General features: G+C 35.0%; 1 protein-coding gene across 4 annotated transcripts in view; it reads right to left on the bottom strand.

Moving 5' to 3' along the window:
• MSRB3 (methionine sulfoxide reductase B3) overlaps nt 1-23,734 on the bottom strand; it is a 179,996-nt gene that overhangs the window by 115,360 nt on the left and 40,902 nt on the right. For all 4 annotated transcript variants that reach the window (XM_017661728.2, XM_017661729.3, XM_017661731.3 and 1 more), the window contains 2 exons: nt 9,413-9,521; nt 7,747-7,824 (listed from right to left, as the gene is read on the bottom strand). In XM_017661728.2, coding sequence (XP_017517217.1) covers nt 7,747-7,824; nt 9,413-9,521 — 187 coding nt within the window. The remainder of the gene's footprint in view (nt 1-7,746; nt 7,825-9,412; nt 9,522-23,734) is intronic.

The following is a 23,734-nucleotide window of genomic DNA, read 5'->3' as shown; positions in this document are numbered from 1 at the left end:
CAAACAAGATAAATTTACATGGATTACAGTTAAAAACCTTTGCCTATTATATTTCCCAGTTTACTCTAACTATCCATTCTAATTCACCAAGAAGAATCTAAGCTATTTCTGTTTACATTTGGAAAATTAACTAAAGAACTGGGACTGTGAGTTAGGTAACACAAAGCTAGATATCTCTTGCCCCTCTTCTCCCACAACACACATACATACGTACACATTCATACTCACATGCTCAGCTCTCCAGGGATTTTATGTATAGGTATTGCTTCAGTTCTTCTGTGTGTGTGTATATAACTTTTAAGTGGAAAAATGCCATTAAAATTATCTTTGCATATTGCTAAACTTTGAATCATGCCTTGCTATAGTTTTCCAGTTTCTCAAAATGGAGTTGTTCTTTCATTTATTTTATGCTATTTATGTGGGGTTTTGGGGGGAGTACAGGAGTTGTTTTTTGTTCTGCTGGTGGTTTAAATGAGTCTGGCATTAGCAATGTTTTTTGCTCCCTATCTTTGCCAGTAGCTCCAGGAAGTACTTTTCTGAAAATCTAGCTGTGGTCCTGCCCTGAGCTTTCAGATGAAATGAAGATAGAAAAGTAAGTCGCTGTATTACTGATACTTTTCCTGTAAATCATTGTATGTGGGGACAAGACAGGAAGGGTCAATGGAATGAGAGATGTCAATTTTACATTCTCTTCAAAATAATATATGAGTTATTTAGATGTAACAAAAGTTTATGCCACTACTAAAAAACCTAGTTCATTTCATTTAGTTTCTAGAGCAGTTTCATTGTATTGGAATGCGTACTTTGTTAAAGGATTTAGAATTCAAATCTTTTAAACTTAAGTTGAATATACTTGCTAAAAATTAAGAAACATTTGCTGGAATTATGAGCGATTTCCAGCTAGAGATCCGTGAAAAGAAAGCTTGAGGTTAAGTTCATATTACTCTTCCCAGCAGAATTCCATAGTGACTGGAATAGTTTATGAGTAAATATATGGATAGTGTTTTAAAAGGCTGAAAAAATGGGATCTTAATAGAGAGTCAGAATGGCAAACTCTCTCTCCCTTCTCTTCTTTCGTCTGCCCCACTCCCTGCTTTTACATCTCCTCCATCCCTTCACACACATACACACAAACATACACACACATTGTATCAGAAGGGAAAAAGTTGATGTTGAAAGTCTCCTTTAGTAGTAAATGAAATAGCATGCATAGAAGAGCAGAGATGAGTAAATTGTGTGTGGCACTGAATGGGAATTTCTTCAGTGAAAGGGCTTATATTCTTAAATAGCTGAAAACTGGCTTGTTTTCTAGTAGCTTAGAACAAACTACACAGGAGGCTCCTGTGTGACTAGTTCTGCAGCAGAGTGCCATTTGAAAGGCAGAGACATAGCTGGAGCAGTGACTCATCACACCAATATCCACTGTTAACAGACTGACTCTCACTAATCAAGCCTGTACTTTCTCACATTATAAGGAGTTTCTTAGGCTGTTGTGATAGTGTATGTTCCCAAAACTTGATCAGGCCACTTGAATTTAACATTTGTTGAATACCTGCCATATACTAGGCATTTTTCTGCATTTAGTTCTTACACCTGCTCGGTTTCATTTTCCCCCATTTTATAGGTGATGAATCTTGAGGTCACACATCCAGGCTAATATAACTGGTTCCCCCAGTTGCAACTAGCCCGGGTCTGTTTGATTGTTTGATGAAAATGAAGATACAAAGAAATTTCAAGATAGAAGGAAAGCCATTTAAGATAGTTCATATTAGCTGGCCTCAGCCTTCTCAGAAATGTAAGAGAATTTTTAAAAATGGTGAAAATTTGGAATACAGCTGCTTGAGAAAATGTAACGGGGAGTCAATAAATAAAAATAGAATGACCTTCCAGATTTGATAACTAGAATCCTGCCCATGATCCCAACTGCTGCCCTACCTCAAAGATGTTGAATGGCCTAATTGCTTCCTGAACACTGGCTGACATCTTCCTGCCAGGATTCAAGGGACTTGCCTAAAGATAACAACCAGCCTGCAGCTGAGTCCCTCCTGATGACATGCCCTGAGGGAACTATTTATTTTGGCTCAGCCCTCCCCAGACTGGAATGGTCTTCAATATTCAACTTAATACTATGACAAATACAGGTTTTTCAAGGAATTGAGGTTGTGTGTGTCTGTGTAGCCAAATAATTTGTGCGAATTATTCTAAGCAAAATAAACAGATTAGAGTATCAAAACAAAATATTAAAGCTTTGTTTTTATAATTCTCTAACATTTTTCTTTTCTAAAAGTTTTTGAGTGTTACTATTCTAAATCCATTTATATACTGGCTGTGTGATCTTCACAAGGTACTTACCTCTCGCAGTTTCTAATGTGTTATTGTAAAGCTTGCAAGAGTTAGTATGTATAAAGCACTTACAACTATGCCTGGCAAACGGTAAGCACCATATAATCGTCAGCTCTTATTTTTATTATCATTGTTTTTCTTATTATCATTAGTGAATCTGTATAAAATGAGCTGTTAATTCCATGCAAGGCCTGATAAGTAAATGTTTACAGAATAAAAATGATCCTATGTGGTTCCTCGAAGTCTTAAAATTATCTGGAGCTGATTACACATGGATAATGTTGAAATTCATCAGCTAACAAGGAAAAAGAGTTGCCATTGAGGCTGTTATATCCCTATCTCCTTTTCTTTTCACTCCCAGAAATCTATCTTGGACATTTCCCATTTTCATCATACAATTGTCTTATTCAAAATTTCTCCACAGTCTATCCAACCCATTCAGACAGGCATCTGATTGACAAATATTTAGTAACTATTACGCGCCAAGGGCTGGGGATGCATATGTGACTAAGGCATGGCATTGCTGTTGTGGAGTTCACTTCCTAGTGGGCAGACAGGCACAGAAATAGGTAATTACAAACAAAACATAAAGTGCAGTGATGGAAGTGCACACAGGTGCTATGGGAGTAGAGATGAGGGACACCACAGTCCACCCTGGACAGCTCAGACAGGGCTTCTGAAGGAAAAATGCCAGGCCTTAAAGGATTTTAAGTAGGAATTTAAATGTCTCCTCTGGTATCCAAGAGCTTCCTTAGCTGGTCCCCTTCATACCTCCAGCCTTATCTCCCTTTACTCCCAAAGTAACTCACCTCCCCACTACTACTGGACCACTTGCCTAACTACTTTCTTGAAAAGTTCACTTTTGATCCTATCTCTTTGTCCTCTTATCATAGGGCTTCTCTATCAGGCCTCCTCTATCTGGGATAAAACTAAACCCTTTTCTCTGGTAAGGTAACTAAACCCTGGTAAGGTATGGTCTCATCTCTTCATGAAAACTGGTCCTGCCTTCCATGCCGTCGTATACCTTCCTAGTACACATGGCAGCATTTCAAACAGGCACATTCGGATAGACACTATCATTTGTCCATATTGTGTAACTGTTTATTGTGTTTTCTTTTCACTCAAAAAAAAACTGTAAGTATCTTAAGGAAAAAATGGTTCATAAATTTGTTTCGTATCACTTAGCAAAGTGTCAGCCAAAACAAAATGTAAGTAGTTAAAAATACTATCTGAATTAAATCATCTCACTAATGACTTCTCTGGTTTATCTGATGTGCAGTAAATTCATTTTATGAAGTTTTTGAAGTTCAAATAACCAGAAGAGAGAACATTCTTAGTTCTGTCAGCTAATTTACTACCTGAAAGTCAGTAGTACTACATGAGAAATAAACTAGCTTGGTAGAATTTGTGAATGTGAAGAAAGTGGAAACCATGGCATAAATTACACATTTGGTTTATAAGCAGCCTGTGAATAAGGTTCTTGTACTTAGCAAGCAGTTAGAAAGCAGTATATGGTTGAGAGGGAATGTATTTAGGGTAGAGCACAAGTTTGAAAATGAAACAAGAATAATTAAATGGCCTCTTTTGTGAGGAAGTATTATATATATATATATATGTATCAGTCGAGTAAATGAGAGTATACCACATGTGAATGTGCATATACACACACGAGTATGAGTAAGGTAAAAGAAATGGCAGTTGGGAATACGTTTTCACACTGTTAATGGTTGCACATTTTCAAATTCAGCACTACTTTCTTCATGTCTTTTTATTTCTTATCTGTGTCCTTCCCACTGTTACTTCTCAAATTGTTCTTCTACTTAGTCTTTCTACCTTCTTCCCTCACTCCCTGCTTGCTAAAAAACAAAAGCTCCACATGCTCTCACTCACATATATACACTGCTCAATTCTTCACGTCCAAAGTATGAAACCAACTATCTCAAGAGGAAATTTGGCAGTGATGCCATTAATGCCCTAGACTAGCAAATGATGTGCAAACTTTTGCTCATGAATCCCTAAAAGAACTTTGAAAAAATGTATATGTATATATAAACTCTGTACCAGTTGTCAATTTATTGCCTCTCACCTCTAAATCCCTCTTCCTTGTCTACTCTGTCAAAATGGATCTGGGATCTTTTAAATATTTTTGTCTTTGTCAGCTAACATGATACTAAATTCTGTCAGCAGAGGGCACAGGAGAAAGATGGCAGAACCAAAAGGGTTTTCCTTCCTGGTTTCAGCATGCTTGCTCAACAGGCTCCTACAGAGTCTGAGGCTTCTCTGGCATCTGGCTTATGCAGTGCATGTAACTGCTCTCCTACCAGGCCCTTGCAACATGGGTGGCTTCTCTGGTGCCAGGCTGCTGCGGTATGAATGGCTTCTCCAGCACCCAACTTCTCCCGTACACACGGCTTCTCCAGCACCTCACTCCACTCGCACAGACTGCTTCTCCAGCACTCAGCCCTTGCAGTGCCCATGATGACTCCAGCGACAGGCTCCTGAAGCACAAGCAGCTTGTCCGGTGCCAGGAGCAGCCTTCAGGGATTAGCACATGGTGGCCAGCAACTGCCCCTGCCATTCCCCGTAGGCGGTTTTGTAGGGGAGTGCCTCCAGTGAGACACATCCCTGTAAACAGCTTTCCCCATGCCCCAGAGGGCAGATGTACAGCAAATTCCAGAAGTGGATTTCCAGAAAGCAGCACCATCATGGCACCACAGTGACTTCCCTGCCATGACCTCTCCAGCAAGGTCTGGATCTCAGCTGTGGGGTGAGGAGGGAAGCGGGGCTCTTTGGGCTCTCTCTCAGTCCTAGGGGTCGTGATTGCTTCTTACATTTGCTGTTTCTGCATTCTTAAGAATTTCCATTTACTTTTTTACTAGCCAAGTCCCTCATTACTACAATCCTCTGTTAAAGGTAGTAATTCTTTAAATTAAACTTTCTTCTTCAAATTACTCTGTGGTTTCTGTATCCAGATTGGATGCCAACCGATACATACTTTTCCATATATTTTAAAGTGAAAGCTAAAATTTCTTACCAAAAGTTTAAATAATTGGGAAAATTAGTTTTCTGGTATTCTACACATAGATTACATGCTTAAAATATATTTTTGCTGGAATCTTAGAGTTACATGTTTAGGTCATTTAATGAATGGAGAAGTCTACCATATAACCTAATCTGCAAAGGTAGCCCCTCTCTGTCATAGCTATTAATCAAATCCGACTTACTCTCTGTCAAAAAAAAGGTGTCCATTTTTCTAATTTGAATGTATATGTTGATACATGTTCTAATGACAACCATCTCACTTAAGCAGATTGGTAGAAAATGGATAGATAACAGATGGAGAGATAGAGACAGATAAGCACACAGCAGGTGGGCAGACTGAGCCTTGCCAAGATGAAATAGTATTTCAATACTTTTCTACCAGTTCAATATTTTTCAATATTTTTGGCCTTACTTTCATAGGTCTCTCCTTCAGAAGTAATGCATTTCTGAACTGCCATTTTGCTTGATGCCTTAGAAACTTTATCCTGGGACACTAAATCAGAATAAGATTTGGGAGGGGTGAAAGGCATGACATCTTTTGTGAAGTGTGAGAAGGGTGTTGATAAAGGAGACAGGAAGAAAGAAGTGGCCAACCACAGCCCTTCTCAGACACAGCAGTTTCAGAAGAGGGTACATATACATAAGCAAGTTTAGGATCAGAAACCTGATTCCCTCAAAACTGTCCATGCCCTATGGCCCCTGGAAGATCTTTATGGACACCAGGTACAAGTTCTCCAGGATGAAGACAGCAGTACCAGACCAATGAACTACTGCATTCCACAACAGAGGCTAAAGCAGGGATATGTCCCTAAAAACTGACAAGAAACCAAATAAGAAGCATGCAATTAAAAAAATAGAATAAAAGTATTAAACCATATTCCTTAAAAACTTAGAAAATAAAATATTTTCTTACAAGAACACTAAAGGAAATAGAGGCAATATCACATCAAATGTGAAACTCCCTGGCCCCCACCAGTACCTATGTTTGGATAGGGGTCTTGCCTTTACTATTTGTGACTCAAAAATCTCACATGGTTAAATTCTTCATTTACAGTGGTTCTGTTTCTTATTTAAAACAGTAAGTTTTCCTTAGGTCCATTACTTTACTGAATCACATGACAGGGAAAGATGGAGAATCTAAAACAAAAAGCAAAGGGGATGTGGCCCATTTGGGATATTAACAAGTTTAATATGGCTCAGCAACTATCTCAAGTGTTATATCAACTATTATGACACAAGCTAAAGGTGTTGAAATATAAGGATGTGTGTTTTCTGAGAGGAAATGGGTGACAATTTGAAGGGCTTGTTTTTTAACATGAAGAATAAATAGATAAGAATTCAGAACAGATTCTCAACCAACATTAATGTGCAATAAGGTTTTTGCAAGTTAAAAAAAGATTTTAAACTTTTAAAAAATCCTTTCTAGGAAACTACTGTTTCCTGTTATTTCTGAATAATCTGTAAATTTGAGTGTTTTAAAAGGGAAACATTTATGGAGAGATATTAAGTACGTTTTACATGCTACAAGTATCAGATTCCTGTTTGTTCATTTCCCCTAAGAAATTTGTAATTCTGTTTTAAATAAATGACATTTACTCTCAGTTAAGGTTTCTGTCTTTTAATTCCCCCAAATCAACATTCTCCCTTGGGAAGTACAGGGCTTCTAGGATTTTCTCCATCCAAATAAATAAATTTTGGTAAAGATTTTCCTTCCTTGAATAAGATCCATAATCTCCAGAATGCATTGTCTGGATTAACTATTTTGGTGGAAAAGTCTATGTACTGTCTGTTTTAGAGTAAATTCTTGGGATCTTTAAAATAAGAATTTTGGATCAATGCAAAAACTGTTAAACTCATTTTATGTAATTTGCTAACATATGTATACATATCTGTTATAATTCCTATGTTACTTTCAATAGAAGTACTGCTCTCTTCATTGCAGAAGTATGACTAATCACCTTCGTGAATATTATTCAAACTGAAGGACGCACATGCAGAACTTTCATTACAGTGCAATAAATAAATTCAGGGCCATCCCTTGATGATAGAAAAATCAATAAATACATAAACATCTCTAGGCTCACCAAAATTGCTTTCATAGCTCTGCTAAGCTCCATGGTTAAGGCAGTGAACAAATTACTGTATTTTAAAGATCCAAAGAGAGCAAAATCAGCCAGTCTACCAAACTGGTAATTTATCATTAAAGTCAGTAATTACTTTTGTTTTTTTTTTCTGGGGGGTGGGGGTAGAAATCACAGACATAAGAAAGTTTAGTAATGTGAAGATTCTAATGTGGAAAAGCAATAACTAGTTTGTTGCCATTGTGATATGTCCATATCCATAGGTTTTTAACATACTTACTTGAACAATGGAGTTCCACAAACAACACACTTATATATTCCAGGATCTTTGTGATGTGTGTATTCTCCTTCGAAGGCACTGATGGACAATAAACAGAGCATTAAAAAAAAATCAAAGTGAGCATTATTTCTTCTAGAATGTATTTGTTTAAAATATATTTCTCTAATAAATCCTTCAAGGGCTTTTTGTCCTAAAATATATGAACCAAACATATGGAAATCTGAACATTACTAATATATTTCAAATCTATATAAAAAATGTGCATTTAACTACTCCAACCTAGCGCACATTAAATTTTTTAAAAAATCAAGCCATCATTATGTAATGCCTAGAAGAAACTTTTTCCTATCCAACAACAAAAAAAAGTCTGTAGTTGAGATTCATGAAAAAAACATTCCTACATAAAAAAAATTTCTGCTGCTCTATAGTGTCCAGGAGGGTACACTGAAAATGCATAAAAGTCCAAGGCTTTGAGTGGAAGGAGTCTTATTTTTTGGTTTGAAAAGGAATATTGCAGCTTTAAGGGAATATTTTTCTAAGTTAACAATCTTAAAGGCTAGGAGGTCATTCAGCTAATACAAATCAGCTGCGCGAGCCCAACAAAACGGCTATGTGCTCTGCAGCTTGTTTTTATTATCCTTCCACCCTCTTTATGAGGTCCAATTTTTTTATAAACAGAATTTTTAAGAATGACCTAATCTCCAGTTGTTTGTGTGCATTAAATCATTTTGCTAGTCATGTACACAACAGGACGGGTAGAAGTTGTCCTGGGCTGAGACTGACATCCACCGAGAGCTCATTGTGTGGTAAACGTGGACTGTGTCAGAAATTCAACATTTGGTAACTTCAGTAAACAGTATATACTGGGACAGGAAGAGAGTGTTGCCTGTTAACAGGCCCCCATGTGTGGTAAAGAGCTCTTTCAGTTCATGAATGAAAACAAGAAGTTACATCATTAATAAATTCAGATCAGAGGTAAGTTACAGCTTTGTGCCAAGCTCCGTGGTATAAATTAGACAACAAAATGGTTAGACCTTGGCAAGTTACCTTTGAGGTGGAATCAGCTGAGAGAGACTTTATTCACTGAAAACAGTCTTGGAAGTGAACAAACTCTTTTTTCAGGACGTAGGGCGAATTTCCAAGGACCAAAGCCATGTGAGGGCAGTTATTGAAAATTTTTGACATTCCAACCACAAATGAGCCAATAAATACTTTCTCCACATGTGCTTCAAAAAGAAATTGGAGTGGGGTAGAAAAGAACTGAATTATGCTACCTTCTTTTTGCAGCCAAAACGTCTACACTTACAATGGCCACCTTCAAAATTTCAGCATCCTGGCGCGGTGCCACGTCCCTCATGGTTTTGCTTACTCTGATGTCTTCCCAAAAAATGTACCTAAATCGCTATTACTTCCACACATTTTGTAGTAAACTAAAAACAGGCCCTTAATAAAAGCCTTGTGACTTTACATAAGATAGAGTGTTCATTAAATGGGGGGAAGAATAAATAAAACTTACTCTTAACCTAAACAATACCATTCCAAACTTTTCAGGGATACCAATTGGTAGAATGCAAACAACTGTACGGTTCTTTAAATTAAATGGCCAGGGAAAGGACTCGGAGGGAGGAGGAAGAAACACAGCTCTTGCTTAACGACTTTCTCTTACCTTTCAGTCCCTTTCTCCTGAGTGACATGGTACTGCAGGGGTGTTAGCCGCTTCCTCAGCTCCTGCTGGGAAAAGACCACCTTACAGTTCTTTTTATCCCTACATGACCCTGGAGAGAGAGGATATGGGGAGAAGGAGGCTTTTTAGCTCGAATCCTAAATACTTGCTTTGGCTGGCCGCCACAGGCCAGCTCCTGCAGCCACTGTCACTGACCAGACCCATCCCCAACATGCTAGCAAACTTACCCGAACTGCAGCAGATTATTTTTCTCAGTTAAAAAAAAAATGTTTCTCAAGATTCAGGTGATGCCACTGGAGAACGGGCCATGTGCGCAGCCAGCGCTGCTTGTATTTTAGTAAAAATTCACTGAACATTTACTAGATGGTAAAACATTTCATGTTTTCCAATACCTTGACTTTTTTTTTTTTCAAATGAAACCAAAAGGCTTCAGTCTTTTCACAAGCGCTTACACTGTATATATAAGATGATGGGCATATTTTGTTAGGCAATAATTCTCCATTCAATAATTTTGAAACTTGATAGAAGACCTTGAAATCTTCATTGTTCAATTCCATTCTTGTATTATAAATGCCATCCTTTCTCTTTTTTTGAACTCTAAAGATGTATTTTTTGACTAGGAATTGCTGTTCTCTGTGATTCTGTCAGACGCTTCACTAGATCCCATAGAGTTCTTTTAAAAAAATGTCTCTTTAAAGACTGTATCTTACTATGTCAAAGAGGCAGCAAGAAAGTTTTAATTGAATCCAGGAGAAGGTGTTTACACTAATGAAGATTCTTTAAGTTACAAAGAAAAGGTGAGAAAGATAGGGAGGGGAAAGACAAAGAGAAGAAAAGTGGATTTGATTTCATTTAGAACCTACATTTTCTTTTTTGCAAAGTATATGCAGGATGACTTCACTGATTAAATGTATTTGGTGAGACAATTTTATTGTGATTCTAATAATGGCAGCTTTTATTTCAACACATACAGACTGAAATAAAAATGTTCAGATAACACCTCCTTATATGTGCTATTTTATTTTACTTGCACAAATGATTGAAAAGAAATATAACTCTAGGACAGGTCAACCCTTACTCACTGCAGTGAAATTGCTTTTCTTTGCCATCCATCACAGTGGGAAAGAGGCTTGCAGGTGTCCCGACATGCAGAAATTTACCATTTTTTTGAAATCACTAAAATAAAACTTGCTTAGTCTCCTGATATTAAACTCAACTTCTTTTGAAATATAAAGAAATATGATTTAGGAATAGAAATGTTTTCTGCTTCTTTAAGGCACCCAATGTCATAGTACATGAGATCACTGAAATTAAACTGGGAGAAAATTAACTAGTTACCCTGATTGTGGGATTGAAGGATATCAGCTTCCAGAATGAGAGCCACCAAGATAGAGTGGTTGATTCTCTACAAGAATATATGGAGGCAGGGAGAGAGCAAACCAGAGCCAGAGAGGTGCGCCTTGGCGCAGGCCTGTGGGCTGTCAAACAGTGCCTCTCCTGACTTTGCACAAAACCTGTTGGCCCTGCTCTGGCCTGGAAGAATCCCCGGGAACAGCTGGTGTAGCACTACCATCGTGGTGGTCTCTCATCCCACTGGACCCCATATCCCACTAGGCATTACCTAAATACCTACTACTTACCCTTTTAGTATTTTCCTGAGAAAGGTTTGTCCTGTCAGAAGAAGCCTCTCCACAGGCTGAATGCAGAACTGCCCTTTCTTAAAGAAAAATCAGTTGACTGTGACAGGCGAGTTTCTGCTCAATTCACTGTAGACTTCTTAAAAGTTATCTATTTGTTATTGATTTGTTGGGAGGGTTGCATCTTTGTTGATTTTGTCCCCTCAAATTCATTAATTGCAAATTTAACACAGCAAAATATCTTGGTTAAAATTATTTTCTAATGGCATGGATAATTAAAATCTGTACAATTAAAATTAAACAACTCTGCCCAAAATATTTTTAATGATATATGTTCATTCATACAAAAAGACCAATTGTGTTCCCAAAGTTGAGAGAATTAAGCTACCCATCTGTATGTCATTTAGTACAAGAGAAGCAACTGCAGGTTTAAATTACATGGTATTGGATTGCAATTTCCTAACATTGGATGCTTTTCTGCTTTTTTACCTTGAGTCATTTACTAAGGAGTGTTCATAAAAAGTAGCTTAAAGCACAGATGCTTGCAAATCGTTTAAGCAAAGATGTGTCTCTCTTTTTCATTCCCCCTCTCTCAAAAATTTCTCTTTTCGGAAGAAAAAGAATAAAACTGTTGGTCAGTATTGATGAACCATGTCAAGTATTTGTGCAAGGAGAAAAGGTAAAATTGAAAACATCTGATTGAAGTAAATAATACAAACATAAAAGCTTTACTGGTGAATGAAGGGTATTGAAGAGACTTTATTTCATAGATTAGAAATTACTTTTGATCTAAACATTCTTAAAAACAGATTGTTTTCCACTATGAACCATCTCATTAACTGTGCTACAGAGACCTCATTTGAATGGCAAGCTTTGAAAGAGTGCTGCTGTACTCTTTTGTTAGTCTCCGTCTTATTTGGGAGGGGATAAAGATTTCATTCCCGCTTTCTTTGTCTGTCTTTCAAGAACCACTAAAGCAGTATTCACACAATTTTGTAGGAATGTGCCCTATGTCATAGCCTACAAATTATTTGGTTTTGGTGCACTTAAAGGTCATCTTCCAAATTAGCAAAATTTTCCTACATTCTGGCTTTTCAACTTTAAATATAAATATTGTTTCCTAACTGTAAGTGAGGTTTGTTCTTTAAGAAATGCTAGTGCCTATTTAAAGTTGTCAAAATCTGAACAGTTTTCTTCTTTGTCATACTTTGTTCTCAAGGTAATTAGGCTTTTAAAGTGTGCCTGATAGCAAAAGGAAGTATGTGAAGACTAGAAACAACTGTGATTTTATATTAAACAACTGAATGAGAAGTTAGATTTTAATGTCTTGCCACATCATTTAATAACTTCCTGAACAATTGAAAGCTATACTATTACATTAGATCTTCTATCATCATAACCAAAAACTGGCGTATACAAACATAGAAAGGCTTCACTTTTGTCTCTTGATTTCCCTTCTCCCTATCAGACTCACTTTTCTAAAGTCATATGGTGCCACTGTTAATTTTGAAGAAATCATTTCATTTTGAAATTCTAGAATAATTCATTGGATAGTTTCCCTTTACTATCTTCACTTAGGTAGTGTAATTTTCTTATTACACAGGGTAATTTAACATTAGTATTATATGACATCTGTTCAATGACCTCTAAATTGGCCTAGAAGTATATTAGGGAAAGATTTTTCCCTTTATTTGAAAGTTTAATAGAATACTTAGAAGGCAAAAGTGAATGTGTGTGTGTGTGTATATATATATATATATACAACACAAAGTGTATTTGAGGGGATAATACTGCCACTTTTATATCTCATCATAACACCATTCTCTACAGTGTAACTGTGGTGAAGATGAGATCCACCTTGAACCCAGTCCAAGTGTATTTATTTACTGAAATATACCCAAAGCCTGTTTTTATATTAAGGCTTGTTCCATGTTGGTGCCACAAGCCAGTATTGTCTTCAAATTCCAATGGGAAGCTCTTGCTCCAAGTTAAAAAAACTTACAGCAAGAGTTCATGTTCTGGCTCCACCTGCTTCCCAGTCATGTGACCTTGGACAAGTCAGTCTATGTACTGACACCCTCGCAGGTCTCCTATAAGGCTCACAGAAATTACCACTTAGCAAACACTGTCTGAATAAATGTAGTATCACATTATCCTTCTGATTATAGTAAATTCTGACATTAAAAATGTACTTTAAAAGGTAGCCAGATCAGGTATTTCAGTGTGTTACATTTTTTTACTAGTAATTATTTTTCTATAACTCCCTCAGATTTCCTACAGAGAACTTTCTCACAAGTTCTCTTTAAAAATGATTAAAACAGGACTTGAAAGAAAAGAAGAGAAGTAAAGCATGATTGCCTAATATGTGCCAGGCACATTTCTAGGATTTTTTACATCACCACATTTGATCCTCTCAATAATTTTAAGAGAGAGAGAGAGAGGTCATGTCCATTTTACAGATATAGAACCTAGGCTCAGAGAGGTTATAACATAACTTACTAAGGACAAGTAGCAAATAGGTACATCAACTCAAACCCTGGGCTGTCTGACTGCAAAGCCCATGGTCCTTATATATTCTATGAGGAAAAATTATGTTACAACTATCTTCTTTCTTCTTAAATTATGCAACAACTTTCAGCTTTAAAAAACTATCACTAACAACTTGAGATACTATGGGAGAAAATGAATTATGGCCACAGTACATCCAGAAAAATAAATACATTTGTCTATTAGCCAAGGTCTGTTTTCTCTGTGTTCATTCCTTCAATACAAGGTCAGTAACAAGGTTCAAATGGTATTCTCACAAAGTCCATAAAACAAAAGGCTTTTAAACTTTATGTTAAGTAAATCAGATGTTACCTAAGTCTTAGAGCACTTTTAAATCATAAATCTTATATTTCAGTGTAAAATATCAAAACAAAACAAAACATAAAGATCCTATAACTTTAATTTTGGTTCTAGGATCAGAAAGAATGAAACTTTTAAATGTCTTCCCAAGATAATAAACACATGAGAAATGATCAGACTATCCTGTTTTGCTTTGAGTTTACTAGGTTAAAACAGTAAAGTTCATCTTGAAATATCTTGCTAATATATTTAAAAGTGAAAATATTCTAACTTTCACTACCAATTTCAATTTTCAGTTGGTTATTAGTCTGTCATACTGGAAAGCTGAACTAATTTAAATTCCAGATATAGTAGTGTTAGAAATTTCTAAGTAAATGGACATTTTATAAAAGACAAATCAAGTCTATTTTTAGACTACAATGTGAAATATATTCCATGAACCATTTTCTCATGTTTGTTTATTTGTTTTGCATCCCAGTGGTTCAATAAAGGTTTTAAGAAACCAATTCCAAGCACAGGGAAGAAGCATGTTTGGAGAAGCATACCCAATTCTGATTTTTCTAAGTAAACCTACATAGGAAAAACATTTGTGAGATTAACATACAATCTTAGATGTCATGACACTTTTGCTACAGTACTCTGGTTTCCATGAATCTAGGGTTGTAGGACTTACTTTGAGAACCATTAATCAACATTTTTTCTTACTGATTTTTAAGTCATCACAAATGGTGATGATCTCTTACAGAGTTCCAGGCACTGTGCTAAGTAAAACATACTCTTCATTCATTCAGTAATTACTGAGCACCTACTATATGACGGCATTATTCTAAGTACTTGGGTATACCAGTGAACAAACTAAACATCCTACTTTCATGAAAGCAACAGGGGTAGTGGGGAAGACAGACAAAACACAGTGAAAACAAGCAGGTAAATTACAAAACAACTTAGAAGGTGGTATGTATACAGGAAAGAATACCTGCAAAACTGAGCAGACCAAAGAGGATTGGAAATGCTAGAAGGGAGGGCTATACTCTTAAATAGAGTAATCCAGGTAGGCCTCACTAAAAAGGTAGCATTTAAACAAAGCCCTAAAGCAAGTAAGGAAGTTGGCTGTGCTGTTTTCTAAAGGAAGTGCTTTCTGAACAACACAGAGCAAATGATCAGCGCCAAGAGATGAACATTAAGAGCTTCACATTCCTTTAGTAGAGGCAGAGACAGGTAACGCCACCCAAGTGCTAAAACCTGAATAATATGAATTGAGTAGGTAAGCAACGATTTATACATGGAAAGACTATGCTTTTAAACCAGGAAATTTACAATTACTTATCTTAGTACAGACATTGTCTGGCATTACCTTTTTCACTTCCAAGAGAAATCTTAGTGAATATCCTTTTTGCCAAGGGCTATACGCAAAATAGCTCTCAGGGAGTATTTCACTAAACTCTGAACACAGTGTCAGAGTGTAGGCTCTTTGTAATTTGCTGTTAATTTACTCTTTGTACTTAATGCCATCTCTTTCAGATCACAGATTGTTCCCAACCTGGACTCATGTCTAAGAGGATACTCAGTAGATGTTTTTTGGTGACGAATTTTTGCTGTGCCTAGAGAGCAAAATCCTTTAGCCAAACAATGCTTTTACCCTTCTGAAATACTCCAGTGACTCTTTCCTTCAGAGTAATCTTGTAGGTGATGGTAAGGAACATCAATAACTAAAGAAAGTGTGAAATTAGTATCTCAACTCCCTTTCCATTTTTTAAAAATGTTCGTAGTGTTTATGTTTAGGTTGAATTTAATTTCATCTGTGTCCAAGTCTTAAATACAACACACAGAGAATAAAGCTCCAGGTCTTAAGAATCAGAAAGCAGATCATTGTTTCTTTTGAAAGTAAAGATTCTTCTTTTCTATATGTGATAAAAATCCTATCTTTGTCATAGTAATTATCACATTTAATGCCTTCTTGGTGTTTTTCTATTACTTCACATAAGACAGTTCTACAGATCAGTTTCAGTTATATTCTATTGATTCATGCACAGAGTTCTAATTAACATCAATGGACATTATAAGCATGCCAAGCAACATACCATTCCAAACTTTTTGAATTAAACAAGACCATATGTTTTAGTGGTGTGTAGTTGAATGATAAAATTGGTCTTCTGGTTTCCATACTGAAGGTTTCAGTAGATAAACTGAGAAAACATTTTCAAGCAAGTTTTCCTTCCAAGTGTATATACCCTAATAAATTCACCCCTACTGGATCACTCCTTTCATCTACACACACTTAGTATTAGTGTACTTACTCTTCAAGGTACTAGATACATGGGCTCATATAGTGTTTGCAATTATTCTCAAATAATCTTCTCAAAAAATATTCAGTTGTTTCTGTTTTTTTCCCAGATTATAAATTCTTTGAAGATATGAACTATTGTGCCTAATACTAATTTATGCTTTCTATAACTATTTATTAAGCATCTACAGTAAATCAAGAACTGTGGTGAGCACTGAAAAGTTAAAAATGAATGAGTCAAGCTTCCTGCCTAGGGCAGAATATATTCCAGCAGGAAAGATAAAAGCAGTCAATGAATGTGAAGTCTTGTAAGTAAAAGTACATGCAAAGTTTGTGTAAAGAAGAGTTAACAAAAAAGACGTTAACACTCTTAAACTTTGCCCACCTAGAATGGCAAAGCCATAATTTGTAGAAATAGAATCTACAGGGTCAGAGGGCTAGAGAAGATTAAAATAGACAAACTAAGAAATGTAGTGAGATCAAATGTGTACAATGCTGAAGTGGCAAGTATCCTATCCTGATGACAGAATGCAAAGAGTAGTTTGGGAAGTGGTATCAGCTAATTTAACCAAGAAAAAAGAGCCAGAATAAAATGTAGATTCAGATTGAGAAGAGGAGAAATAGCGGATATGCAAAACAAGGTAGTTTTTAAATTAAGGGGGAAATGTGCAAATGTTTTCTCACTGTAAGTCAGTGGGAGTAAATTCATTTCCCACAACATCTAAAGCCTATTAATGTGACTTAAAATCCTAGCCTTTAATAGTAAGTTCTCATTTGTGAGGCTGCATGATTTTCTTGAAAGGAGAGGCAATGGAGAGACTTACCACTACATTCATCCTGATGAAACATTAATCTGAATGACTCTAAAATAGAAAACACATTTTATATTTCTGCCTTTTACTTCTGTGTTACACATTTTTAATTGTTGAATTCATGCATAATAGCAATTTTATCAGCACTCTTTTACTATCTAAAAGAACTGAAGAATACTTTATCAACTCTTAGAAATGTAATGCAAATACCAAGAGCAATGATTTTTACATTAACATGGACCACAAAGCCTGGAGTTTAGGAAAATATTTAAAACATGTCTTAATCCAAAGAGCATTTTCTGGCTTGCAAAGCAAACAAGTAAAAAGAGAATTTTTAAAGGCACTGCCATCATCAAGTGACAATAGTAGAAGAGAAAGTCACTTAACTTCAAGTCTCTCTGATTGCAAGTGAAATGTCTGACAAAGCTGGATTCCCTGTTTTTAATTTTTTTTTTTAGTATGGATGTACCCTAGGAACACCATAGCCTATACAGAAAAAAAAAAATTAAAAACAGACAGGCTCATTTCTAGTCTACATTTCACATGCACAAAAAACTTGCAACAAATAGCTCTCTCACCCATTTTCCCCAGTCGCTTTGGGAGCACAGACTGCAAGGGAGATGAGAGGTGCCCACCCACAAAAAGGGAGAGGAGCCCTCTCTTACATTATCATATATAATTTTATTTAACTGTAACATTAAGTATACTTCATTAGAAGGAAAATAAAGTTTATATTGTCTAACAGTTCAGCTTTGCAGATTTCTAAAACACCATGATTATTCAAATCAAATCTGAAATCTAAATTAATTAAGTACAATGGGCAGAACAAGTCTGTAATTGCCATTCAGAGCACAGATAAGTCTGAGTCTATCTATACATTACAGAAAAATATCAGAGATTCTGGAAGGGAAAAAAGTCAAAATTTTTAAATTTTTATCTCCCACATAAAGAAAGAAAAGACATGTCTTCTCCTAAATTATTCATTGTTCTTTATCTTTGATGGACAGTGCACATACATATTTCAATCGTCTCTGCATCCCCACCTAGCATGTGCCTAGGCAAGAGTAAGCATAAAATAAGTATACGTTGTATTTAAATACTTCTCCAACTCTACATTTTAATTATTGTTATTTAAAATTTTTTCCTAAAAGATGTTTTTCAAGTGAAGCCTTTGGCTATGTTTCTTAGACTTTAGGTTAAAACCCACAACCAAAATATTTGCTTAATAAATCGGTGAAATGTAATAAAAAGAATAAATGATGGGCTAATTTTTTCCTTTATTACTAGTCTGAATCCTGTATTACCTCTCTAGAGTTCCAAATACAAATTTCTTACTGTGACTAATATTCTGGATTTAAAACTATGAGATTAGCTAATCCAGCATTCCCCAAAATGTATCCCATAAAACACTGGCTCTGAAAAAAAAAAAGCCACCAGGCTGCTGGAGTGGGATGGTGGGGGCAAGAAGTTTCCATAGTCAAACCAGATGAGGAAAATGGAGGTTACATGGCTTTCTTAACAAAGACTTTTTCAGAGACTTTCTTAGCTGATGCATATTACAAAATAGGTGGTATTTTGACACATCATTACTTCATGCTCCACTAGAAAAGTAAAGAAAGTTGCCAAACTATGACACAGTAACTTTCTTATTATCATGATTTTTAAGCTGCGTCCTGATTACCAAGATGATAAAATGTAGAGTGCATCTTAGAATTTATAAAATATGCAGTTTCTCAGTTTGATAATGGGATTTGTTTTACAGGGTATTAGCAGAACTAGGGTTCCTCAGTTTATAATTTGGGAAATGATGAATTTCTAAACCAGCCCTCATGAGGAAACCAAGGCCCTAGAAAGTTACTTGACATGGTCACACAGCTGATTAAGAATCCAAGTTCTCTTACCTGCAGCTTTTCTCTTTTAATTTGTTTATTTACTACATTTCTCTTTTGAATCCATGCTTAGTTGTGCTTTAACATGCACAACTTTTACTAACATCTATGTGCCCACAATCCATTCCCACCCCCATGCCTCCATCCTCTATCCCTACCACCTCCTGCTAGTGACATCTACACAGCTCTTCAGCATCCTTCATAAGAACTGTAATTGCTTTAAATCCTACTCCAACAAGCCAGTCTGTCATTCTGGGCAGGAAGAATGCAGTGCCTCTCACTTCTTCTCCTCCCTCCCTCCATTCAGAGCAAAGTAGAGGAGAAAGTGTTTATATAGATCCTTCACCCTATAGGTAACAAAACTTGGACACAAAGCGGCCATCTTTCTCACCAGATACACATTTCTTAAGAACAGAGACCACATCTCTTACAATGTGGCATTATTTAGATACATAAGATGATGCTACTTATTCACACCCCTTCATTCATTCAACAAGTATTTATTAAACACCTATTACATGACAGACACAATTCTAGTTGCTGACATGTAGTTGTAAACTAAATAGATTTTTTTTTAAAATTCTGCCTTTCCAAAGATTCTTTGCAGGAACCAAGGATTTTCCTGCATTAGAATTGATCTTTGACTGACCAAACCCCTTTGCCAGACTTACTCAATGCTCCACTCTCTTCTTTATTAAAATTTTTCCAGTTTATTCTCCCTTCCAGTCAGGGATTAGAGATGCACAGAATACATTTCGGGGAAATGTGAGATAATGTGAACACCTGAGGGGCATATCTAATCATGAAAGATTTGAGAAGAATATTATATCAGTCTCAGTTTACAAATGAAGAATAGGAATAAAAGGTACAGAACAGATTCTTGGGAGGCAGAAAGCAAGTTGGAGGTAAAAACAAACCAATAAATACAGATTAAGCTTCCAATCTATTTCTTCATCAATACCAATATTAAAATGGCAAACTCTGAAGCTTGTGATGTTATCTAAAATTCACATGTGATATCAAAATATTAATCAAAATGCAATACAGTATGAACAGCTGTATCAATCTGTGAGCCAACATACATTTCTATGACAAAACAACTTTAAACTATAGCTATAGAATTTTGGATTGTCTCTATATGCTTAAAATTCAAATAATCTACTGATTTTAATTGGCATTCTATTCTTCATTTGCAATTATGTGGCTGAGTATAATTAACATATCTAGTGTTGAAGGAAATCTTTTATCATAGTAGTTACTGAGTAAATTTAAATTCTTTAAGTATATAAGTCCTACAAATCACCTAAGTAACTCATATCTTTCTCATTTTGTAATATATTTTATAACACATTTTTAAGTGACTAATACAAGTGCAAACATACTAAATGTAAAAGAGAAAAAATTAGAGAATTGAAATAAATGAAATGGGATTTTTAATGCAAAGACACAAAAAGTAATTAGAGATAAATTACATCTCAATAAAATCTTTTTAAAGTATTTTATTCCCCCCCCCACCCCTATGACAACAACCAGTCCTGTTCTCTGTGTTTATTAGTCTATTTTAGTTTTGTCTGTTGTTTTTAGATTCCACATGAAAGTGAAATCATATGGTATTTGTCTTTCTTTGTCTGACTTACTTCATTTAGCATAATATGCCCTTTAAGTCCATCCGTGCTGTCACAAATGGCAAGAATTTTACAACTTTTTAATAACTGAATAATATTCCATTGCATATATGTACCACTGCTTTTTTATCCATTCATCAATGGACATTTAGTCTTCTTCCACATCTTGGCTATTGTAAATAATGCTGCTATAAACATAGGAATGCAGATATCTTTTTGGATTGGTGATTTTGTTTTCTTCAGGTAAATTCCAAGAAATGGAATTGCTGGGTTATAGGTATTTTTTGAGAAACTTCTATACTGCTTTCCATAGTAGCTGCAACAATTTACATTCCCACCAGCAGTGTAGAAGGGTTCCCTTTTCTCCACATTCTCAACAACATTTGCTATTTCTTATTATTTAAAGCATTTTAAATTAAAATGTATCTAGCAAAAGCAGCCATGAGAAATTCCATCTCTAAATGTTTAAGATGAAGCTATGAAATAGAAAAGACTGACAATGAAAATTCATCAAGTATCTAACCTAAATATTAGTGAGCCTGAGTGAGCCCTCAGCCATGCCTTACTTCTTCATTAAACACTGTCTAGAGCATTAAACATTGTTGAAAGCAAAAGGTAGCTCAGGCTCATTTTAGTAAATCCTTCTGTGATCTGTTAGGCAACATTATTGTGAACATTTTTAAATAAACAAACATTTAATAACTCTGCCTATGATATTTCCCAATAACTGTTGAACCACTGTGCTGCAGACCTGAAACCAGTATTAGATCATATATCAATGATACTTCAAATAAGAAAAAGATTTCCCAGAAGTTCATATTGTCAGTTGATCTAACCCTGTAGAACTATCATTTGTTTTCAGAACTCACAATGCTTTACATTTTTTACATTGTTAATTAACTAGTGAATTTCTCAAACAAAACTAAAATTTGTTTTATTTTTTGTTCATACCCTGTTCATGCTCTGTGGCTGCTAGATGTTGCTGTATGTTTTATAATTATTAATGTATAATAAGAATTTTTCCATATTTAACAAAAAAAACAAAACCCACAGTTTAACAAACCATATGCCCAACACCTTATTCATACAGACAGATATATTTATTGTTCTATAATAATTGAGCCTTGCACACATTTTTTTAAAGTAATTTTTAAAACTCATGTGATAATTAGATGCTCAGCAACTTTTCAACATTAACTAAAACTTTATTATATCATAGAGATACCAAAACATTTTTTTAGAAAAAATATAGCTGTGTCCGAGTACCCATTAATAAACATTTTAAATGTAAAATTTTTTAGTTTCCAAAAATATTTTAATTCATGTAAAAAAACAATGCTTAACAGTCAACATGTTAAATTAATAACATTTTCAAGAATATAAGAATTCAAAACATAGCAAAACAAAATGTGAAATTTTCTTTAATTCTTGGGTGGTCTGCTGAAGAAAATTTAGCTGCATATAAAACTATAAATTACTGTTAAATCAGCTATTTGGATACAAGATAAGTTAATTTATGAAAACTTGCTTTAGTTTATAGAAAGTCTACACATGAAAGACAATTTTGATGAGATGTCCAAGCATAAGAGAGTTGGAATCCTACTGAAAATGGAAAAAGGTTTTGCACTCTACAAATATTGTTTGAACATAATATAAGCAGAAAAATTTGTGGTTTGTAAATCCATATGTTCTTAAATGGATATTCTTTACATACTTTTGTTTAAGTTTTTACAATGCACCTATGTGCTAATGACATCAGGACCCTTTCAAGCTGGGAATGAATGTAAATGTAGTGCCATCTACTGGAGAAAGTGGATACCATTCGATCAATTAATTGCAAATTATTTTGTGAATAATGTGCGTTGAAATTTGTATGTCTATTTTTTTAACTATTTGTTTCTTTCTTTAAAAAATTTCCCTCAAAGCATTTTAATATAATCAAACAAGTTAGGTGAGATGAACGTGTAAGAATGGTAAAACCGGAGAATAGAGAGCATAAATCAAAACATGTGGGAGAGAATTTCATTGGTAATACAATACAAAACTCAGAAATAAAATGTTCTGATCGGAGTTTTTATACTGGTTTCATGTGTGTCTTTTAGAACACAGGTTTTGCAGCTGTGGTCAAAGAGTCTTTCCTTAAGAATTTCATAATATCTTGAAATTACATGAAAAATTGTGTATAGGTACACATATGTATTTTCTGAGGGAGGACAGTCATAACTTTTATCAAGGAACCATGGAGATGGTTTATCTTTTCATGACCCAAAAATGTTTAAGAGAAGTGATATAGAAAGCCAATCCATTTGGTAGATGAACAGTATACTGATGACTTCAATTATTTTTTTAGCAAATATAACATCAGATGCTATAAGTGAATTGTTGCCAGCTCAACTTGAATAGTAATACTTCTTATTTATGGATGTTACTGTGGTGATATGTGTAGCATTTCTATTTATAGATGGAAAATTAAAGCATAACAAACAGTATTAATTTGCTCTAGAGAAAAGTGACCAAAAGAGTCATAATTCTTAATTCTCATCAAAAATATAATATGTACTTAATTAAAAGTCTGGACAATACACTTTGAATTATTACTATTTTTTTTATATTTGGTTACAATGTGATTTATACCTACGATAGCCACTATATTGTATTAATTCAATAAAGTGAAAAAAGAGAATAGAAATCATTTTCGACAATATATTCAAAAGGCAACCAAACTATGAACTTGACTTTTAATCTTCCCTTATAAAAAGAGTCTCAAATAAATCTGTACTCTCTGTTATAGTTAACACTTCACTAAATGTAAACTTCCTAAATGTTTGTTCATTCATTTCACAAGTAGTTATTAAGTGCCAGGCACTGTGCTAAACTCTGGAGTCACAGCCCCTGATTCATAGAGAATTCTAGTGATACAGATGCTATTCTATGGCTTGCAAGCACCACTTGCAATGTATCTCTCTTTAAGTCTTCTAATTCTACATTAGAATATTATGATATAATATCTTTACAAACTGCATAACAGCCATGTGGCTGTTCAATTCACAGCAAGTGTAAAATATGCTGCTAAGTCACGTAAGTGCAACAACTACATATTATGTGCATGTTAGAGAAAAGTTTAATTTATCACTGTATTTAGTACTATTTAGACAAATATTCTCACTTGGCTCAAAGCTACTATGATACCTAGTCTAAGCTACAATTAGA

This window comes from Manis javanica, chromosome 10 (genome assembly GCF_040802235.1).
Source record: "Manis javanica isolate MJ-LG chromosome 10, MJ_LKY, whole genome shotgun sequence".
Classification (NCBI taxonomy): domain Eukaryota; kingdom Metazoa; phylum Chordata; class Mammalia; order Pholidota; family Manidae; genus Manis; species Manis javanica.
The sequence above is the reverse complement of the archived record's forward strand: the minus strand, read 5'-3'. Positions and strand labels throughout refer to the sequence as shown.